Source organism: Magallana gigas, chromosome 8 (genome assembly GCF_963853765.1).
Source record: "Magallana gigas chromosome 8, xbMagGiga1.1, whole genome shotgun sequence".
Classification (NCBI taxonomy): domain Eukaryota; kingdom Metazoa; phylum Mollusca; class Bivalvia; order Ostreida; family Ostreidae; genus Magallana; species Magallana gigas.
Window position 1 is genome coordinate 14,862,403 of NC_088860.1, and position 23,111 is coordinate 14,885,513.

Consider the following 23,111-nt stretch of genomic DNA (forward strand, 5'->3'; position numbering starts at 1 on the left):
CCTTATATTGGCATGGTCACGATTTTGGTCAAAAATCACCTTTCCTATTTTAATATTTACAATGCTTCAGTAAGGTATTCTATATAAGCAACAGAAATTTGATTTGTTGAATTGTGAACAAGTTACAGAGCTTGAACTTCTTTGCAAAGTAAACAAAGCGTTTGTTTATATTTTAAATGTTAAAGTGAAAATTCCAATTTTAGACCTCAAATGAATCTGTTAAACGTTAGAAACTGTTTATGCCTAAAATAAGTTAAAAGATAGACAAATTAGGTTTACAATTTTTTTACTCGTATATTGAACCTATGTAAACAAAAAACAGGGCACGAGCGTTGTGTACATTACAAAGAATTCTCAGCTCTGTATCTTGCTTTCAACTCCACGAATGACTCTCAAATTTCATTTGATCATTCTCAGCTCAATTTTGCTCAACCACTGTAGGGTGACCTGGGGTCCCCGTATGTCATTTTACACAATGAATAAATGAAATATGCCTAGGGGGACCAGAGGTAACCTAAGTTTTTTTTATCACTGTTGTATTAATTCTTTATATCAATACGGAGATCTCTGGTCACCTTATGTCATATAACAGGACGGACAGTCACCAGTAATCCACTGCAGGGTGCCCACAGGTCACCTTATATCATTTTACACAATGGAGAGTCACCGGTCAACCACTGTAGGGTGACCAGGGGTCCCCGTATGTCATTTTACACAATGAATAAATGAAATATGCTTAGGGGGACCAAAGGAAACCTTAAGGTATTTTTATCACTGTTGTATTAATTCTTTATATCAATACGGAGACCATGGATCACCTTATGTCATTTTACAGGATAGAGAGTCACCGGTCATCCACTGAAGGGTGCCCAAAGGTCACCTAATGTCATTTTACGCTATGGAGAGTGACCGATCATCCACTGTAGGGTGACTAGGGGTCCCCTTATGTCATTTTACAATACAGAGAGTCACCGGTCATGACCTTATGTCATTTTACACTATGGAGAGTCATTGGTCATCCATTGTAGGGTGACCAGGGGTCCCCTTCTGTCATTTTACAGGATTGAGAGCTACCGGTCATCCACTGTAGTAATTGAAATATCATGAGAGAAAGAGAAGTGACCTATTTACATGTATTTCCTACACAAATGTCGTAGTGATTTTGTAAATCAATACGGAAACTGGAGGTCGGCAGATGCATTTTGCAGATGGAGATTAATCATTCTTCATCCATTCTTTGACTACCTGGTCTTACCTCAGATGATTTTACAAGATGGAGATTCACTAAGGTTATTTACGGTAGGGTGACCAGGGGTCACCTTAAGTAAAAAATCGATAAGGGGACCAGAGGTCACCAATAGTTTTAGATTGACGTTGCAATTCTTTGATTCAATATGGAGGCCTGAGTTTTAACAAAATATCAATATACAAGGTAAAGATTTACCAAAACCATCCACAGTGGGAAGACCAGGGATTACCCTAACTGAATATCTAAAAGGCTACCAGACGTCAACCTGGATCTAAAGACAATGTAGTTTTAATTTTCTTAAAATGACATGAAGTCCAGATGTCAACGTATGTCATTTACAAAAACACCCATAAGGAGACCAGAAGTCAGTTCATGTCCCCTATCAATTAAATAATTATTTTCCTTATCTATAGGGAGACCAGAGGTCACCTTATGTCATTTACATGATAGGTATTCAGCCATGGTAGAAGATCAGGGGTCACCTGAAGTAAAAATATGCACAAGGAGACCAGAGGTCACCTCAGGTCCTTCATCAATAAAATAATTTTAATATAGAAACGGTCAGCTAATGTCATAACAAGATGGATATCCCTAGAAGCCATCCACTAAAGGTCACCTTTGGAAAGCGATGTCTGTCGTTGTAATTTTGTCCATTAATATCGGAAATCAGGGGTCACCTTATGTCATTTTACAAGATGTAGATTCAAATAAGTCATTTATTGTAGGGAGAGCAGAGGTCACATTTAGTAAAATATCCATGAGGAGCCCTGAGGTCCCCTTATGTCCTACATTAATGTAGCAATAATTTTGCTTATCAATAGGATACCAGAGGTCCCCAAATGTCATTAAACAAGATGTATACTCACTAGATGTCATCCATTTGTTAGATCATGGGTCAGCTTGAATGGAATTTCAAGATGATAGGTCTCGATATGTCCTAAATCAATGTAATAGTTTGTTGATAAATACAAACACCAGATGTCATCTTCTTTTCCAAGAAAGACATTTACCTGAAGTCATTTACTGTAGATCTAGAGAAACCGAGTGGTCATTATAAGAGGAATATCTAAAAGGAATTTAGAGGTCACCTTAGTTTCAAAAAGGTTTAGATTTAATTCAAAGATCAATACGTTAACCAGAGGTCAGATAATGTCATTTTAAGAGATGGAGATTCCCAACAAGCCTTCCACTGTAGGAAAACCAAAGGTCACCTTTGGTAATCGATATATGTCGTTATATTTTTGTTAACTAATAACGAAGACCAGAGGTCACTTAATGTCATTTTACAAGATGGAGATTCAAAAAAGTCATCTACTGTAGGGGACCCAAGGGTCACCTTAAGTGGGATATCCAAAAGGAGACCACAGGTCACCTTATGATCGAAATTGATGTAGTATAATTATCAATTCTGCAAATCAATACGATGATAAGAGATCCGTTAATGTTATTTTACAAGATGAAGAATCATAAAATATCATCTATTGTAGGTAAACCATAGTTCGTTTTAGGTCTTGGATATATATGTGTCGTTATAATTTTGTTAATTAAGAAGGAGATCAGAGGTCATCTTATTTCATTTTATAAGGTGGAGATAACAAAGTAATCCACTGTAGAGAGACCAAAGTAATCCACGGTAGAGAGACTAGGGATAAAATTTCATGAATTATCAATAAGGAGATGAGAGGTCACCTTTAGACCCTAATTATTGTAGTAAATTGTTCATTAATACAAAGACCAGATGCCACCTTCTTTTACAAGATGGAGAATTACCATGCAGAATTCATCCACTGTAAAGAAACCAATGTCTATTAGGAGCCCAGAGGTCACCTTAGCTTCTAAATCAATGTTATACCGGTATTTTGAAAATCAATACGGATACCAGAGGTTATCTTATGTCTTTTTACAAGTCGAAAATCATGTGCTATATTTATATTGTTAATTAGGAAGAACATAATTGTTAGAGGGAACATGTGTCACATAAAGATGATAATAAATACGTAAACCAGAGTTCGCCATATATTGTACATCATTGGGGAGACCAGAGATTGCATAACTTATAAGGAGACAACAGGTTGAAAATGTGGTGTGTGAAAAATTATACTCTAATCTACTGAACACAAAAGTTCAGATTTGATTTTATAAATAAGCAAAAACGGTACACATTTCGATCACATTTATTCCTTATTTTTTGTCGTCAAAGGAAGTTGGGGGGGGGGGGGGGGGTAAAGGGGTGACGATTTGCTCGTCTTCATTTATTTCTTAGATGCAATTCACAAAAGGTCCGTATTTACTATGTTTATTTTAGCAATTTAAATATTTTTTTTTAATTTGATGAGTAAAAATCCAGTCCAGGGAAGTGGAAGGTGGAGCGGGGGGGGGGGGGGGGGGGAGTGGTGAACTCCAACCCTCATGCAACACCTGTAGACAGGGGAACACCTACTCCGTAATGACAATAAAAAGACCAGATGTTAGCTAGAGCATTAAGTTTATAAGGTTGCCTTTGTCATTCCTTTGTTCCAGCAGTCTAAAATTTTACATGTACAGTCCGATATTCGTGAGCTTCTTAAATTAAGACCGTTACTCGTGGTTACAGTACTGATATCCTTCAAAATCAGACTGTCTCAGGTAATTCAACAATGAAATTCAATAGCAGTGTTTTTAGTACGATGTATGCCGAAAACAGCTCTGTATGGAAAAAAAAAATATCACACAGTTCTCATCACTAACGGGCTCGAAAATGTCAGATATTTTTTTTTATACAAAACTGTTTTGGCATGCATCCATTACGGAAACCAGATGTCATCTAATGTAATTTATTATCAAATCATTATAATTATATTAAAGTATCAGTAAAAAGTCTATGGGTGGGTGGTTTGGGGGGGGGGGGGGGGGCAAAACTACTTCTTTCTACAGGCTACACCTACGTATACAGAGTAAGAAGGTGAAGTACTTTGATACTTTAATGAGGAAGATTTTGTGTTACATTTAACTTATATATCCTTAGGGGGACCACAGGTCACCTTATGTCTATATAACGTATATCATATATCTTTCAAATAACAGTCAATGTTGAATTTTTTATCATCTATAGTGTACTTCCAATACTTAGAGGGGTATTCTTTAATGAAAATACATTTCTGCCTGTTGTATATCATTTCTAAATGCTAAGTAGTGGTACTAGTTATTCTACTTTCACTTTGCGGTTGCAATGCACTACATTTTGTAGCGGAGTGCACAGATTTGGTAGTTGTGAATAAGCAGGTGACCTGGGGTCCTAGTTGAGCGTACGTTTTATCCTTCTGCCCCCCCATTTCCTAATTTGTATCGAGCTCGGCATACGAAAAATTAAAAAAGAACATGGCGCTGTCCATGAAAATGTTTTCACTCTGTTTTCGAAGACAAATAAGACGACAGTTTAACACGGCATCATCTTTCAAGTATGATAAGGATGTAAGGGTTAGATTTGCACCAAGTCCTACAGGATTCATGCATTTAGGTTCCCTTAGAACGGCGTTCTACAATTATTTATTTGCAAAATCCAAAAGCGGTCGATTTGTTGTTCGGATTGAAGACACTGATCAGGTGAGTAATCAAAATGCACGTGCAGTTATAACAAGTGAGCAAAATGATATGTCAGTTAACATTCTTATAACGTAGGCTTCTTTCATTTACTAGATCTTGACCTTAAAACCTGTTATCAGTAATATGGAAATTTACAATTGCCAATAAATTCCAAAATATGCTTTACTTTACAGCAATATTTTCAGAGAATACAAATATACCCGTCCGTGACATATTTTTAAAAAATTACATTTGCCCCAGCCTGGGTTCCTTACCCATTTTACAAACAATCTGTTTGTTACTAATATGTTTTATGGTACGACCGTTGGGGCGAGCACAGCATGTGATCAAACGATGAATTATAATAAATTAATAAAATAAAATTAACAACGTGAAATTTGAATGCCCAAAAATAAAACATACCTATTTTTCAGTAAATTTTCATTATTCATAGTTTATAAGATTTGTTATAATTTATTTATTTATATGTAGAACAATAGTTTAATCTCAGATACAATGTTGTTAAATAATAAAAATTTTAATATATAAATATTCATTGCACTGCATCTCCTCTTTTAAAGTGATTGTGATTACGATTGATTGATTGATTTCCCCCTTTTTTTTTGCAGTAGACATTTTTTCTTAAACTTACATATAAAACTTGACTCATTATAGAGCTCCCCCCATGCTAAATTTTTTTTCATTTTTGTCAATTTATACATAGAAAATCGACTTACCATGGATTTGCCCCTCCACTTAAAAAAAAATAATTAATGTTTAATTTTATTTTTAATTTACGCTTAAAAATATTTGCTTATCATGTTAAAAGAACATGGTGTTGTCCCACGATTATTTTTGATTGAAAGTGTACTGAGGTGAACTTTAGAGGTAACATTGACTGTATGTCGCTTACATCGTTATTGTTTTTACTGTCTAAATTTGTCTTGCTGATTCTCGTGAGAGTGTGAAGTGATAAAAATTGCCATGATTACAGGGAACTACTGGGACGATTAAAACGATGCATTACTGGTCCGATTTACTGACGCAAAAAAAATCCGTTGAATGAATGTGCAACTAGTCCGAATTTTCTATTCACACACGCCTTGCCGGTAGAGCTGCGCTCGCTATTACAAGTCTGAAGTTTAATTAATGGACCCCTTCACGGTTACTGTGGCACTGCTCATAAGCAGGGCAAAATGGCATAGTTTGGTGATATATGTTGTAAAATCAATTGTTTTATTTCTACATTTTTTTAAATTATAAACTTTGGCAAAGTATACCAATTTGTGCTGCAAGAGAGCAGTTCTGCACTGAATGGTTCTCTAATAAAGCTTGAATAAAAAATAATAATAAACCACTACTAAAAGCATGAGGATGACTTTGGGTTATTTAGGACCCACCTGAACATTTGCTTATGTATTTATTATAATGTTTTTGTCTTTGATTTAGGTATCCAGATCTCTTTTTATTGTAAGAGTAGAGTGACTTATTCACATCTGATTTTTAACAAAAATTTACTACACAAATTGAAATGCTGCAGAATTTAAACAAACTCTTATAAACTTTCATATGATAGATAACAATTTATTTCTCTACATTTTAATCTCTATCAATTCTCTGAAGGTCAAGATGTTACCTCAATTTCTCTTTTCTTGTGCAGACAAGAATTGTTGATGGAGCCATAGAAAAAATCCTAGAGACACTCCACTGGGCTAAGATTCATCCAGATGAAGGTTTGACCACATATTGCATTTTCAGAAGAGTTTAATGTACAAAAACATAAAAGCAGATATACAATAGTTATACTCTCATGACCGAGAGAAATAAAAAGAATGTAAGACAGTATACAGAAAATAATGACATGTTTGATACAACTTTTTCATTACTCTGACTAGAAAACCTTGACTCAGTCTCTCCAGTAAGAGTGATACAAATTACAAACTCTCACCAGGTCAAATACCGGTAGTCTTTAAGAAATTGTCAAGCTTTGTTCATATTCAATCTTTTTTCTACCCCATACATGTACATGTATATCTCTCAGAATTTGTTTTAGAACATATACCAGTATGTGGAAATATGTGCATATGCACATGTAAAAAAAATTTGACCTTAACCATTATCTCTTTACAAAATTTAAATTACATGTTCAATGAACCCTTGGTGCTATAAAATGACACTGCTTCATAGCCAGCTTTCTTCTACTTTAAGAGATTGTTGCAAAGTTCAAAAGGACAACTATCTTTTTCAGGGCCTCTAATTGGTGGAAATTTTGGCCCCTACATCCAGTCACAAAGAACAGACCTTTACAATAAATATGTCAATGAGCTTCTTAAGGTAAAGAGATTTGTGAATTTTAATGACCACATGGGTTTGTTTGTATGTATATCACAAATCTGTATAAAGATTTAAAATTAATTAAAAGAAAAGCATACATGTATAATGATAAATTCCAAGATGTCAACTTATTTTGGAAGACTGTAGGCAATCCCTATCTGAAAAAAATGGAAGTTTTCGTTTACTGTAAATTCCTAATAATATGTGAGGAATTTATATCAGCGTAAAATCGCAAGAAGCATCTCTTGCGGATTATAAAATCTCGCCATTTTTTTTATGAGAAATATAAGAAATATGGATAAATGGTCCGTATTCGCGATTTCATATTGTCGCGATTTGATACAAAACAGCGAGAGCGCGGAATTAAAAACTCGCATAATTTATGGAATTTACAGTATAAATACCTGTAATTGAAATTCATAACAATCAGCTCTTTCTTGAACAGATAGTTAAACACTTCTGGTGGTCTACAGGATATAGAGAATGTTATATTCTATTACTGTTATTTTTTATGCCTTATCAAATAAGTAGTTTATTAAAATGGGTTATTTATTTATTATAAAACAGAATGTTTTTGATGATTTTTATCCTCTATTATTGATATCTTAAATTTGTATAAAAAATCATTCTCCATGTATCTTCACTTTAATAAGTCCAAAAAAATAGGTGCAATTTTTCTCCACAGCTGATTTGAATCAAGATTCTATATTTTCTTGAATTAGCAAACTGAAAGCATCCAAAAGGTGCTAAAATATGACTGATAGAGCATTAGTCAGAGTTTAACAGTATGGTAATAAACTGTAGGTGCTCTTTCTTTATTTAAGAAAGGAGCAGCATACAAGTGTTTCTGCACCAAGCTACGTCTGAACTTGATCAGAAAAGATGCCATGAAGCATGGGGAGATCCCAAAATATGACAATAAATGCCGACACTTGTCTGAAACTGAGATTCAAGAAAAAATAGCAGCAAAAACACCGTATGTCATCAGGTTTAAGGTAAGGGTGTACTTTATGTTTAAAATACATTTTTTCTGTACGTGTGTCAGGTATGAATCAAATGAATGCTACCTGGTATTTATGTACATAAGGCCTAAAAAAAAAGATAGTGTGTTTAGGGTAACACTGATGAAAAAATTAGGTTAGGTAGGTGGGGATTTTTTTTTTATTTTATCTATTTTTTTTGCCTGAATCCTAAGAATGTTTGTTTGTTTCATATTTAAAAAACGTATTTTTTATTGGAAATAAGATAAAATTCACAGTCGGATAAATTCTGGCATCTAAAAATGGTAGGATCGTGCCATTTTTGTAGGTTTGGTCGGGTTACCCGAAACACACAACTTTTTTTTTTAGGCCTAATTTATGTACAATAATGTGTTTGTATATATTGTCATAACAGTACCAGATGTATATAGAGATTCCCTGAAGTTTTTCTGTTCTTGGAGCTAGAAAATCAATTTCCATGTCAAAGAAAACAATTTATTTTGAATGTTTTTGCAAACTACATTGTACCGGTATATATTTTGTTGCAGTTAAATACAGAAGACCATGAGCCCTTCACTGACCTTGTCTTTGGCCATTATGATGTAAACATTGCTGATTATGAGGGGGACCCAGTAAGTATACAGCTGTTGTTTTAGGTGGAAAACTTTACTGAATACTTTTTTTATATGTACAATTGTACATACATGTATGCATCCAAATTTCCTGCCTATGATTGAATTAAATTTAAAATATTAACAATGGCATGCACTCTTTAAAATTTTGACTTCATTAGAGAATGAACTTTTGACTTGATGTTGATATACATTATTTATAAACTGTGCACAATGTTTATTTTAGCAGCATGTTGATATGTATGATTTTATTACTGTACATACACTATATATAACTATATGTATAATGTTTAAAGGGGCATGGTCACGATTTTGGTCAAATTCTATTTTTATGTTTTTATTATTTACAATGCTTTAGAAATGCATTTCTAATGATCAAATAAGATTTGAGATTCATTCGTAGAGTTATTAGCAAGATACAGAGCTCACAATTCCTTGTCATGTAAACAAGGCTCGTGCCCTTTTTTTTGTTTACATAGGTTCAATATACCAGTAAAAAATCTTTTTTCTGGTATATTTTGTTATGAACTGTGTATCTATGCTTAAAATAAATACACAGTTCATAACATTTAACACATTCGTTTTAGATTTAAAATTGAAATTTTTTACTTCAACGTTCAAAATGTAAACAAATGCTTTGTTTACATACCGAAGAATTTAAAGCTCTGTAACTCGTATATAACTCACCAAATAACACTCAAATTTCGGTTGCCTTTTAAAAATGTCTTTTTGAAGCAATGTTAATATTAAAATCAGAAAAATGATTTTTTACCAAAATCGTGACCATGCCCCTTTAATTTAAATTTAATTTAAGATTATACATACCGGTACATGTACATTTACTTTATTGATATTGTAATTTAGGTTATTATGAAGAGTGATGGATATCCAACCTACCATTTTGCAAATGTCGTTGACGACCATTTGATGGAAATTACACATGTTTTAAGGGGTCAGGTAAGATTGTATTGTCATAGTGCAAGTTTACATATTTACTGTTAAGGAAAATTTAAGTAACCATCAGGAAAAGGTATAGTTCATAATAATATTTAAAACTCCATCATACATTTAAAACTAAGTGTTGTTAAATAAGTGTATTTTGCATACTTTTTCTTCCTTGAGAATGTTGCAGAAGGAGTGAAAGTTGTCAGGCAATACTTCTAGACCATGAACCCACTTTGCAATGTTGATCAATTTACACTTAGTTGAACCTGTTTATAGTTGCATAACTGTGTTATGTTCAACCTCTTGCTTGTAAGTTGTAATATTATACTATGGGGTGATACATGTACCTCACAGTACTGTTTACTTTGCTTTCTATTTTCTAGGAGTGGCAGGTATCCACTCCCAAGCACCTGCTGATGTACAAAGCCTTTGGCTGGTCTCCTCCTCAGTATGGACACCTACCCCTCATCATGAACAGGTACATTTAAATGGTTAATCTTTCATAAGAGTAAATTGAATTTCAAAGAGCCTTTTGTCCATTTTTAATCTTTTTGCTATGACCATTTTTAAAAAAAAAGATCTTTACATTTTGTTTTTGGGAGCTTTTTTTGTTAAAAAATTGTGTACCAATAGTTGAATTGAGATAAGTATTTTTGTTGGTTATAGTGATGGAACCAAACTCTCAAAGAGACAAGGAGATATCCAAATATCATTCTATCAGGTAAATGTTCTGTTAAACTTGTAAAATGTATTATACATGTGGGATTTGACTCTGAGAGATGTTTAAGCAATCTCTGCTTGCAGATATTTATCATCACAAACCAGTTGTACATTTCCTAATCTGGCAGGAAATAATGAAATACATGTACCTACTTGCTTGCAGATATTATTTGTCACAAAGGACTATATTTGGTTTGAGTCTAAAATCGCCCCCTTAAATGAACATCGTCATTTTACTGTAATTCTTTGTTTTATTTGTACAGATATACATTTGTAGTTTTTTCATAATTTTAATTTTGATTTTAATGCCCCCAATTTAAAAATATGACATCATAAAGTTTACCTTTTCCCGCCATTTTCACATTTTTACATGTAGCATAAAATGGCTTGTTTGAAGCAGTTTTTCTTTAAGGAAACATTGAGCGACTGCTTGAACAAACAAAATATTTTCACCAAAGATGTATCTCCCCAGTACCTATAATTGACCAAAAGTTCGTTCTTGTTCAAAGAGTCGCTCTGTATTTCCCATTCGAAAAAACATAAGAAAAAGGTCAATTTTGCACTGATTTTGATTGAATTATAAAAATAGCGTCACTTCTGAAGTCATATACTGCCAGTGAGTGCATATTAATCAAATAAATAGGTGAAAAACATTTTTTATGTCACTTCTTTTATAATATAACACAACAAATTGATGTATCTGAATCACTTTAAAAGTAGCGAATTATGGGGGCCAAATTTGACTAATAACATATATAGTTCTTTACTTTCCAACTGGCCAAGAAGTACATGTAAAGTTATTTGTTTATGGTACTTGTATTTTCTCTCTCTCTCTCTCTCTCTCTCTCTCATTATCATTTTCTTGAAGGATAAAGGATATGCACCGGATGCAGTACTGAAATATTTGACTCTTATTGGGGGAGGGTACACTCAAACTGTGGACAACTCCATTGAATATGACAGTCTGGAGGATCTTGTTACGAAGGTACATATATATTCATGTAACGTTGCATCGAAAGATTTGAGTCAAAGAAATGTTGTAGTCTCTTTGATTTTGTAAATAAAATTTAAGAATTTTATATTAAGTTTGATTTTTAAATTTAACAATTTTATTACAGCGGACCCTGCTTAATATAATAGTTATTTTGTCAGAAAAAATTATTATACATGTATTAACCAGACTTAAATAATAAGCGAACCCAGCTAAATTCAATGTGTACGTGTATGATGTGTGCCTAATCACATTATGTATCATTACTATGTATTTCTAGACAATGTAAATTCCACAATAATTGATGATTTCTTCTAAAACTTTTCTTTTAATGCTTCCAAAAGCTTAATTTCATGGATAAAGTTACCTATTACAAGCTGGGAAAATTGCAAGATCAATCAATATGCTTCCATTGGGTTGACATTTAGTACTAAGTACATCAGAATTATGCATATTTTTTTCAGTTTGAAGATTGTATTTTCAAGTATATCAGTGTTACATTTTTGAGATTAACAATTTGTCACAGTGTCAAATTAAGCTTCAGCACTTTCACTTTTGTGTATTGTCATAAAGCTTTTAACAAATATTGATTCAGTCCCTAGAAAAATGTAGATACATTTTAATTTGAGGGTTAGATGTAACGGTTTAAGTATTTTTTTTGTTTATATTTCAGTTTTCTGTGCAGAACATGTCCTCTCATTCGGGTCACATAGATATAGAAAAACTTGAGCAGGTGAACAAGGTTTACCTCCAGAGGGTGCTGAACGATGACCCTGACCTCATAACAGAACAGGCGATGAAAGTTCTGAGAAAACATTTACAATCTAAGTATGTACAAAGAAATTGCACTGCACTCTCTGTAATATGCATGTTAAAAATCATGTGTTTTGAAAATCAATTTTTGGTTGAAAATATACATTTAGCAAAAATACTGCATCTTCTTCACAATAAACTTGTATTATGCTCTTTGATTGAAGCTATTAAAATCAGTGTAAAACGGTGAAGAATAAAAATATGAAAATGTGATAGCCTAGTGCTAACTAAAGATAGGAGAAGGCGTGTGTTTACAAATATTGTACTTGCAATAAACATGTAAGATTGAAAGAATTGAGAAAATGTAACCAAAAAAAATCCATCAAATATTATCATAGGATGATGAATTTCAAGTTTTAACAGCCCAATAAAATGGTTTGCTTTGGTATTGTAAATTTTAATCAATTCAATGTTTCAAATGATTGCAGTATCCTTTTGATTGTCAATCAAGAGTTTTTAGAATTATATTTCAGATACCAAGACAGAAATTCTGGTGATCTGTTGGACAAACAACATGTTACAGATATTTTATGTTGGGCAATGGTAATTTTTTTCTTTAATTATATAAGTGATGTTTTTTAATTCTTGAGCACTGGTATACGTGCACACAATAGGTACGGAAAGAGTTTGACTTGTTAGTAAAATACATAATACAATCTTTTTGAATCAAGATTACATTCATGTCTCCAAAATCTCCATATTATAAATTTGTACACTAAAATTGTGAGACAAAGTTAGTAATTATATTTTATGAAAAAATGATTGAATCATTTACTTTTGTAGAAAGACAGCAGAATCTGCAAAATCACAGATTTAACTGAACCAGAATGGGAGTTTTTATGGAAAACTCCTTCAAATTCACAGATACAGGAACTTTGTGAAAAATCCAGTGTTGATATTTGTAAAATTTTGCAAGACTGTTACAACGTTGTTTGTCAATTACAAGAGTTCCAAGAACAATCGCTAAAGAAAGCTCTTTCTGTGTTGGCCAAAGAAAAAGGAATCAACATGAAGTTATTCATGCATATTTTGAGGGTATCTCTCTCAGGATTACAGGTAAACAATATTTGTACACATTTATGAATACATGTATGTATACGGGCATAAAATATTTGAATTAATATAATCAAAGAGACTATCAAAATTTATGCAATATTTAAAAGATGCATATTATTTGTAAATAAGATGGTCAATTTACAGATCATGTGTCCAAAAACTTTATAATCATTGAAAAAAAAAAAATTAAATCTGGTTGAAAAGCCCTATTTGATTTATGCCACAATTTTTTTTATAAGATAATAAGATATGTATAGCTTATTGTCACGATATGATGCTTGTGTTTATTAAACGTAAACTGCCTCAAATTTTATAACAGTAATACAAAATGAATAAAAATTAGGTGTATTCCTCAATTAATTCCTAAATAATGCCCCTTACTAAAAATTTAATGAATCCACAATATATTAAGATTTTAATTTTTTTTTTGCATTTTGTTTTATTCATTGCAGTGCATTTATTCCTTATAATGCATTGAACATTGTCTTATTTTCTTTTGTAGGCTGGCCCACCTGTTGTTGAAATGATGAGTATACTGGGGAAAGAAGCCTCTCTGAGACGCCTGAAGCATGCAGAACACTTAATCAATGATGTACAATGTGTTGACATTAAAAGCTAAAACTCAGGCTCACAGTTGTTACATTATATGTTATGGCATCTATAATGTATTCATTTAAACAATAAAATGCTCACTTAGGTGATTCATTTGGGATATGAAGGTAGCGACATTATAGAAAAAAAAAATTCTGCAATGATCACTACCTTCATAACCCACATGAATCACCAAAGTGAACATTTTATTGTTTATATGAACATCTTTATTTTAACTAAATAATAAATTGAGTGTAAAAAGTAAGTAAAATTCACTAAATTAGTACTTTAGCTAAAAGAAACAGCCAAATTGTCTCCAGTGAGACTTTGAGTCTGACATCATCATGGTTAGTTCGTGCAGTCCATGATTTTTCTTAGGTAGTTGTAGGTCTTGACCAATCGATAAACAGGGTGTGTCAAATTCAATCCTGTCACTTTCTTGTCATTTTAGCCGCCGTAGATTTCGACCAATCGATAAATGGGGCGTGTAGATTTCAGTCTGGCTGTTTCTCTAGAGCTATGAATTAACTATAAGTTTCCGTAAGAAATAGAGGGAATAATACTTGGTGTATGTAAATATATTAAAAATATTCTAGAGTTCATAATAGTTATATTTACATTTTCCTGTGTCTTTGCCTGTGATAACACTATGTATCGATTTTGTACTATATAACTCATAAAGCCAAATTGAGGCACCAGCGGGGTTTGCTTATTAATATTTAATCGTAAGATGGTTTAAAATTATATAAATAAAAGTAATAAGGAATCATTCTTTGAATATTATGAGGTGATAATTTCCGTCGGGGCGTGATCAAATCTATCATAAAGCCCTTTGGGCTTTATTGGATTTGATCACGCCCCGACCGAAATTATCACCTCATAATACTCAAAGAATGATTCCTTATTCCTTATAATTATATAGGATCTCTCATGACCCGGATGGTATATGATTTTTATCCAACGAGTTGTGTGTTTTCTATCCCTGAACCTTGGCGAGGGGATAGAAAACACACAACGGGCAAAAAAAAAAAAAAAGTTACTTTTCAAAATCATTCTCGCGGGGGGGGGGGGGGGGGAGCTTACCTTTAACTTCAATTTCACTGTTTATTTTCCTTATTTCGATTCCATTTTCCATGCGCCCATAAAAGTATGGGGGGGGGGGGGGGGTGGAACTCAATGTTGATACGATTTTTTGTATGTAAATGTAGAAAAATTTAAGAAAAAAAAGAACTATTGTTCAATCGTTATGTTAAATGGTACACTCTTCATGTGCAGTTGCAAAATCCTTTTATGCAGTGCAACTTCTTGACATTAGGTGATAAGTTCATTATATGCAGTACTAACATCATGTTATGGTGTATTAAAACCATTATGTATGGTGGTAAAACCTTTATGTATTGTGGTGAAAGCTTTACATGCAATTGCATTGCACTGCATAAAAGGATTTTGCAACTGCACATGAAGAGTGTACATAACGATTGAACAATAGTTCATTATGAGTTTAGCTCTGTATGAAATGAGTTTATCATAGCATATAAAGATTTATTCATAGCATATAATGAATAAACTACTGCACATAATGATCTTACGACATAACGTAATGATGTTACCACTTCATATAAAGATTTTACCCCTGCCGGAATATAATGGTGAAATAATAGTATATAATGATGTTAGCACTGCATATAATGATGTTAGCACTGCATGTAATGATGTTACCACTGCATATAATGATATTACTATTGCATATAAATAAGATACCAGTTCATATAATATGAAATTGACCTTAAGGCAGCTATGGCGTTCCATATATATCGGCCTCTGATTATTTTATATTTTTTGATAGAAACCGGAAACATCGTTTTAGCTGCAAACAAGATATATTAGAGCTAAAAATTTGTTATCAATTAATGCACAATACAATTATCTATAAATATATATCAAAAACGGCCAGATAAACTTTGAAATATTTTTGTAAAAAAAATATATATGAAAATGAAAAAAAAAGGATTGTAGATATTTTTTAAATCTATGATAAAAACTGCAGATAAACTGTTACTCGCATTTAACAATTGCTGTAAAATCATATTTCAACAAGAAATTGAAACCAAATAGTTAATTTAAAGAAAAAATGGAAAATTTTAAAATCGAACCGATCCCGATTGTAATTAAACTGATCCCGAACGAAATCACATAAAGTTAGAATGAATCAGAATTTTGCAAAAATTTCAGGTTGTTTAGCTGTAAAATGGTTTCGTCATTTACTAACTTTATAATTTATATCAATTACTTAGAAAAAGACTGCAGTTTATTTGTAAAATTTCAATTTTAAAATAATTCTGATCGGGATCAGTTTTTTTTCAATCGGGATCGGTTAAAATTTGATAAATAGCAATTTTTCCAAAATTTCGCATTTTCATTTCAATTTCTTTGTAAAATATCATTGTTTAGTAAATAGTTTATGTGACTATATGTTATTTTTAAAATTTTATCCATAGATTAAAAAGATATTAAAGAATTACAATTTTGATTTTCAGAAATATTTTTTTAATTAAAAAATTAAACACTTGACCAAACGATCTTTGGCATGAATTTATTTATAATTATATTACACATTAATTGACAACAAGTTTAAAGCTCTAATATATTCTGTTTGTCTGCCAAACAGTTTTTCCTATTTCACTAAAAAAATACAAAAAAATTCGTATAAAATAACTGAAAGCCGATATTGATCTCTGTTTTGTGGAATCATGTTTCAAAAAAGATTCTCTATCGATCCATAAAATAAAATTTTGATGTGTCGAGGAACCTTAAGGCAGCTATGGCATTCCATACAGCATAAAGTAGTTTAATTGTTCGTTAAGCATTCTGATGAATGTCCCTGAAGAAAATATCAACGCGCGTTCTACTAATGTTGTCCCAAATATGGGGGATCACGTGAAAAAAAAAACAGTACTCACAGCTTTTAATTCAATAGGACGTACCTCTTTTGAACATAATAAATAGGTTGATATAAGTCCTCATATGCAATATTTTTAAATGTGAGCATAGAAATTGAAGTTTAGACATAATTGTCTATATCACTTTCATAAATTCTCAAAAAATAATTCAAAATGAGTTTCCAAAGGACAATTCAATATGGTATATATTTTCAATACGCTTTGTATACACTGAAACTTGTAGTAGCCCACAATGCCTTGTAACTCATTCACCTGTCGATAAAAGTAAACAGATGCCTAATTTAGTATGCAAATTTATGCCGACGTCACAGAATATAGTGGTCTCTACCTGCTTAATCGGAAACGAAAAGATGGCGGGGATGAAGAGGAAAACTACTAATGCTAACAGTAACGCGAGTGCTTCACATGGAGCGGAATCAGATTCAGATGAGACGAGTGTCTCGACAACCAGCTTTTTACAAAATCAAAACAAAGAAGAAAGACTGCGGATAAGAACAGGATATCGTCAACTGATGGGCACACTTGTTGGCAAGTCTGTGACATTTTCCGCGAAGTAGACATTATCGTTAATGTAGATGTCATGTTTTGAAAATGTTTAACGAGGCCGGGTCTTATCATTTCTGTCATACCCTAGATATTTTAATGAAATTTCTAGTATCTAGTTTTACTTCTCTATTATATTCCGAAATAACTGAGTTTTCCTGGCTTTTTTAACGACTTCGACATTTTACTTGCCAGCGAAATTTCTGACTTTTTCCTGGCTTCTTTTTTTTTTGACTATTTTGATATTTGCCAGCCAATTAGAATTCTGAAATTTTCCTGGCCTTTTTTAACGATTTTGATATTTTTACTACTCAGGCTATAGTAAAATATCGAAATCGTTATAATAGCCAGGAAAACGTTAGAAAATTCGGACTACTTTTACATAAATTGTTTTAAGATAAAAAAATAAATTATTTACCACCCCGCAAATTTTAGAAAGTCCTCTCGAAAGTAAACTAATTTTACTATGGGACACTATACATGGGAGTTTAATGAAAATGTGCTAAATTTTCACATTTACCGTATATTTTGTTTAACACTTTTTCTGCCCTAACGTAGGGATTTCTTTTTCTTTCAAATATATGACAACTATAGTAAAAATTCACCAAATAGTGAAATTCAATAATAAATTGTACATTCTGGTCTGGTTCAGGGGTTATATGAAAGTTGATTTTTCACTCCATAATTTGGCATATTGTGTATGTTGGCTTAGAAAAATTAATTCTTAACAAAATTAAACTTTTTAATTGCTCCTGTTTCTTTTGTCAACCGACGCGAAGTGGAGGTTGACAATGGTTTTCCAGGGGTGTCAATTTCAACAGTTACCCTCCCAAACAGGCACTATTTACTTTATTATACCGAATGTCTTATTTTTAAAGAAAATTTTACTGCTTTATATAGAAATGAAGTGAATTCTACGGTGAACCTTATGCGCATAATTTACGCGCATGTAACAATTTGTTGTGTTACCCGTTGCCAAGTGTGTTGCTAACGCTGATGGTAATAGAACGGATTGCCAACTGCGTCTAAACCAATCAGATTTCAGTATTTAAATGATGAAAGTATAATAATATATCATTTTACCCTATCAAGATAATAAAATCGCAATTTCTCAACTCATAAACATTACATTTATTGTTAATTTTGTTTAAAAACACAATACAAAAGAAAGTTATAACTTTGCACTTATGGCTACATTAAAATAAAAAAGACACTTATAAAAGGCAATTAAGCTCACTTGAACTGTATACTTAATTGATCTTGTTAAGTTGAAAACAAGTCAATGAAAAAACACTCTAAGGTATCAAATTTAACTGTTTCTTTTTAGAACAGAAACATGACATGATCAACCCAGAATCCACAAGTCTTACAGAGGCGTTGAAGACAGCTAATGATCTTAACAAAGATGGTTGGTGTTTATATTGCATATGATGTTAAATCATCAAATTAGGACAAACATTGTACAGTAACTAAAGTTTGTCTTGGGGGATTCTTTTTCTTTTTCTGCCACAGTTTGATAAACATGCCCAGAGTAATTAAAACAAATAATTCAAGTATATGAAATAAGATTAGTCTTTTATCCTTTCGTCCTGTGTCCATCCGTCACACTATTTGTTTAGCTCGATCGGGTTCAAAGAAACTCATTAGAATTTTTTTTATCAAAATTCATGCAAAGATATGTCATATAATTCAACTGTTTTAAAACCTAGCTACCTTATGACATTGACTTCACTCTCCATACTTTGCTCTTAATTTAGTTAAATATAATATGTACATGTATTATTGCTTTTCAGTCAAAATGCCCAGGGAGGGTGCCCTGGATTCCGCAACCATCCCGATGATATCAAATTATGGCAGGATGAAAGTTGACAACTTGAAGACCGACTTTCTCAAATTTGAACCAAATGAGTATGCAGAAAAATTGGTAAGTATAGTTTCTTTTCCGATTTATTTTGTCTCTGTACATTAATTAATAGTTTTTGATATGAAATGTTTACACTGTATGCATGTTTTCTGTCTTTCAGATATCTTTTGTTAACCAGGGACAGCCTCGTCAGTCACAGGACATAGCAATATCAAATCAAGGATGGATTAATCTAGGGAAGGCCTCACGAAAAAAATTCATGAAATTACCAGCTTTTCATTTCATGTAAGTAATATACCTGGTATATCATCATCCTCCACAGGTTGGAAGCAAACTTCCTAAATTTTGAATATTTTTTAAAAACAAAGTAAATTGTTTACCACCTGTGCTATGTCTTGATTTTTTTCTCCTATTTGGTATAACTACACGATGACCTTTTATAAAAATATTGACATATTTTCTATTACTCTCAATAAATGTGTTGTACAATGTAGGGCTGGATCTTTTGAGAGAGGAAAGCCTGTAAAAAAAGTTCGACGAGCACCAGACTCTCAGAGACTGGACAAAGAGAACCTGAGCGATAGAGTCACTGTGCCTAAACAGGTAACACAGAACTTATCATACTCCACACAACAGGTTGTGAGGGGGTATAATGTTTTTTACCCATCCATCAGTCCTTTTTGCCTCACAGAGAGGAAGTCGGGGGAACTTATGTTATACCCCAGGGTCAGCATCGGTGTTTCAACTTATTTAAAGTTTTTGGAGCAGGTCTTGTAACTAAGTTACTTTTCACTTGTCCTATCTTCACAAAACTTGCAAGGCTGGGGCATCTGGACCTACATACTGTAGTTTCCTTATTTTACGTACTTAATTCTGCAATTCAACTGTTTTCCAGAAAATCTTGAGAACATGAAATCGCGATAGCCGAATTTTAGTCATACTTTAATGTAGTTACAGATGTTCAAAAAATAAAAGCGAGATTTTAAAATTTGCACAATATACATGTACTTCTCGCCATTTTACGTGGATATTAATTCCTTGTGTTTAATTAGAAATCTACAGTATGGCCATAACAGGCTGGGGTGCTGAGTCTTAGCGATAGGTTTTGGATGCTGAAGAGGGTTAATGTTTTTCAAGCTGGTGCCCTTTGATGACTGTATCTAAGTTATTACTTCACAAAACTTTCACGACTGATGCATCTTATAATACATACAAAACTGACAGGCTTGGATGCTGATTCTGGCCATAGGTTTCAGATGCTGGAAGAGGTTAAGGTTTTTGGAGCAGGTTAAAGTTTTTGAAGCAGGTGCCCTTTGGTGGCCATATAGAAGTTATGGCTTGTCTTCACCAAACTTGCATTGATGATGCATTTTGTGATTCTGATTCATTTGACAGACTTTGTTGCTAGTTCTAAGTCAAAGGTTTTGGCTGCTAGAGGAGGATGTTTTTCGAGCTGGTGCCCTTTGGTGGACAAATCTATTAAGTTATACTGGTTCTATCTTTACCAAATTTGGAAAGATGATGCATCATGTGATACCAATACTTTCCACAGGCTTGGATGCTGATTCTGAGCCATAGGTTTTGGATGCAGGAGGATTTTAAGGATTTTGGAGCAGGTCACATGTTTTACGTAAATTATGGTCTAACTTATTTAAACTTGCATGGTTTATTTAATTATGTAAATGAATCACAGAGGTAACTTCAGATACATAGAGAGATCTTGTTTATCTACATGTAGATGCTAAGGCCTGTTTAAGATTTTAGAACAACTCAAACCGTGTAAGTAAAAAATAGTAAAAAAAATGTATTGATAGAAAAATGGCTTTGTATTACTGTAGATTCCTAATTAAACATGAGGAATTAATTAATATCCGCATAAAATTATAAGAAGCATCCCTCGCAGATTTTAAAATCTCACTTTTATTTTTCAGACAGCTTTTAATAATTTTAAATTCTCGAATTTGATACAAAACAGCAGAATGAGTATTTGCAAAAAAATAAGGAATTTACAGTGTTGCTGACTCTCTGGTCCTCATTTTCAGATGAAGTCATTCAATGAATCAGACAAAAGTGAAGCCACTATTGCAGAAGTTGAAAAATTGTATGATATACTGCTGAAGGTCAAAAAAGAAGAAGGTAAGTGTTACTTGTAAAACTAGTTATGAACTTGCAGATTAGCAATTGAATGTGTATAAGGATAAGGTCAGCCTTACTTGAGATTATGTGCAGTCAAATCCAACTTCCGAGCCTCGTGCATTCAACCGACGTTCAAATGCATTAATTGTGACGTCATCTTTATTGCCTCTACACCATGGCGTCATGGTTTCAACTGCAGATATGCAACAAATTTTGTCAAATAAAGCTCATTTATCATAAGTTTTTAGATGTTCTTTAATTTAAGGTAAGATCAATGTGGCAATAACATTATTTGATTAAAAAAAGACTCTCAGTTTCAAATACCCTAAAATCATTCAGTACTCGACTATCGCTTGACTAAAGCCTCAGATTAATCAACTAAGCCAACCGAGTAAAATTGACATCCATAATTTTCACTATGTGGCAATATTGGCCTAGCCCTAGGACCTGAGCCCCAAACACAGGGGCCATGAATTTCACAAGGTTTCATAAAAATCAGATTCATGCATTCAGTTTATCTCCTCCTGCTGTGGACAGAGAGAAGAAGATTGTCTAAGATTCAATACATTTTCACTCTATGGCCATATTTCAGGGCATTTTGAAAATACCAATTGGGAAATGGGGATAGATGAGCAACTTTAGTTTATTGGGTTACTTTTATTAGGTCAATGCAAGGGGTAGTTGCAAGATAAATTGAATTCAGTTGTTACTAATTAAGTTTATTAACTCTCAATAATCTGAAAATTAAAAAAAGTTTCAAATGTATCTTGCATGAAATACATAAGAATAAGAAAGCTGCTGTCTTTGTAATTTAAAGTATTTGTTGTTTGAAAAATTAAACCTTCTTTTTTATAATTTCTAAAGCAATGGTTCACAGTGGAATTGGTGGAAGGCAAGTTAATAGCTTCTTGTCAGCCCTTAATATCCCACCAGTCAGCAATACCCTCCTTTCCCAAAGAGAGAAGGAGATGGGAAGTGCAATGGAATGTGTTGCCCAAGCCAGTGTTATGGAAAATTTATCAGAAGAAGTGAAATTGTCTAAAATGTAATTTTGCATTTCTGCTACATGTACATGTATTTATAATACCATTTAAATTTAAAACATTTATATCTGAAAATACTTTTCAGCATAACCTCATTAAAATATGCTTGTTTTAACTTTTTTTTTAAAGTTAAATGTCTCTAATAACTCATTAGGCCACACCAATATAACTTCTTTTTCGTCTGACATCCGGTGAAAGGTACAAGCGGGCGAGCGATTAAATAATAAATTAAATTATTATTTCTTGTAGCCAAAATTTTTAGGCGGTACATTTTTGTAAATCTGTAATAAAAATACACTTTCCTACTTAAAAGGAAATCAAAACTGGAAAGTTCTTCAGTTTTATCATTTATATTTAGAGTCAAGTCAAATGCAGTGAAAGAACTGAGAGAGGGAGACAGCTATGGCAGTTCTGTTGAGCTCATGATTCATCAGGACATAAAGGAGATTCCTTCCCCGAGAGTTCCACCAAAGAATGTTGGGATAGAGTCAGCTTCAATACCTGTATACTTTGATTTAGAAACCACTGGATTAGGTAAATGATATACAAATGTTGACTTAAGGTTGAGGGCAACATTGATAATGTTAGTCACTAATGAAGGAAGTGTCACAGACTAGTGTTTATTTATGTCACAGTCAATGAATCTACAAATCATCAGTGATTTATTGTTACTGTGAGAATATCCTCTCAATA

The 23,111-nt window shown here is 32.7% G+C and overlaps 2 protein-coding genes across 2 annotated transcripts in view; both read left to right on the top strand.

The window, feature by feature from the left end:
- The first annotated feature begins 4,602 nt into the window (after window positions 1-4,602).
- On the top strand, window positions 4,603-13,907 carry LOC105337244 (nondiscriminating glutamyl-tRNA synthetase EARS2, mitochondrial). Its single transcript, XM_011441889.4, has 13 exons — window positions 4,603-4,831; window positions 6,471-6,543; window positions 7,059-7,144; window positions 7,969-8,139; window positions 8,673-8,756; window positions 9,621-9,713; window positions 10,085-10,179; window positions 10,368-10,422; window positions 11,290-11,406; window positions 12,086-12,240; window positions 12,699-12,768; window positions 13,009-13,281; window positions 13,784-13,907. Exons 1-13 carry the CDS (start codon window positions 4,607-4,609, stop codon window positions 13,898-13,900), a joined length of 1,614 nt encoding a protein of 537 aa, XP_011440191.3. The 5' UTR covers window positions 4,603-4,606; the 3' UTR covers window positions 13,901-13,907.
- A 3,222-nt stretch (window positions 13,908-17,129) lies between these two features.
- The window catches only part of LOC105337269 (uncharacterized), a 32,355-nt gene continuing 26,373 nt past the window's right edge, over window positions 17,130-23,111 (top strand). The window contains exons 1-8 of the mRNA XM_066069849.1: window positions 17,130-17,360; window positions 18,703-18,783; window positions 19,169-19,299; window positions 19,400-19,524; window positions 19,734-19,842; window positions 21,282-21,375; window positions 22,240-22,420; window positions 22,777-22,952. Coding sequence (XP_065925921.1) covers window positions 17,183-17,360; window positions 18,703-18,783; window positions 19,169-19,299; window positions 19,400-19,524; window positions 19,734-19,842; window positions 21,282-21,375; window positions 22,240-22,420; window positions 22,777-22,952 — 1,075 coding nt within the window. The 5' untranslated portion in view covers window positions 17,130-17,182. The remainder of the gene's footprint in view (window positions 17,361-18,702; window positions 18,784-19,168; window positions 19,300-19,399; window positions 19,525-19,733; window positions 19,843-21,281; window positions 21,376-22,239; window positions 22,421-22,776; window positions 22,953-23,111) is intronic.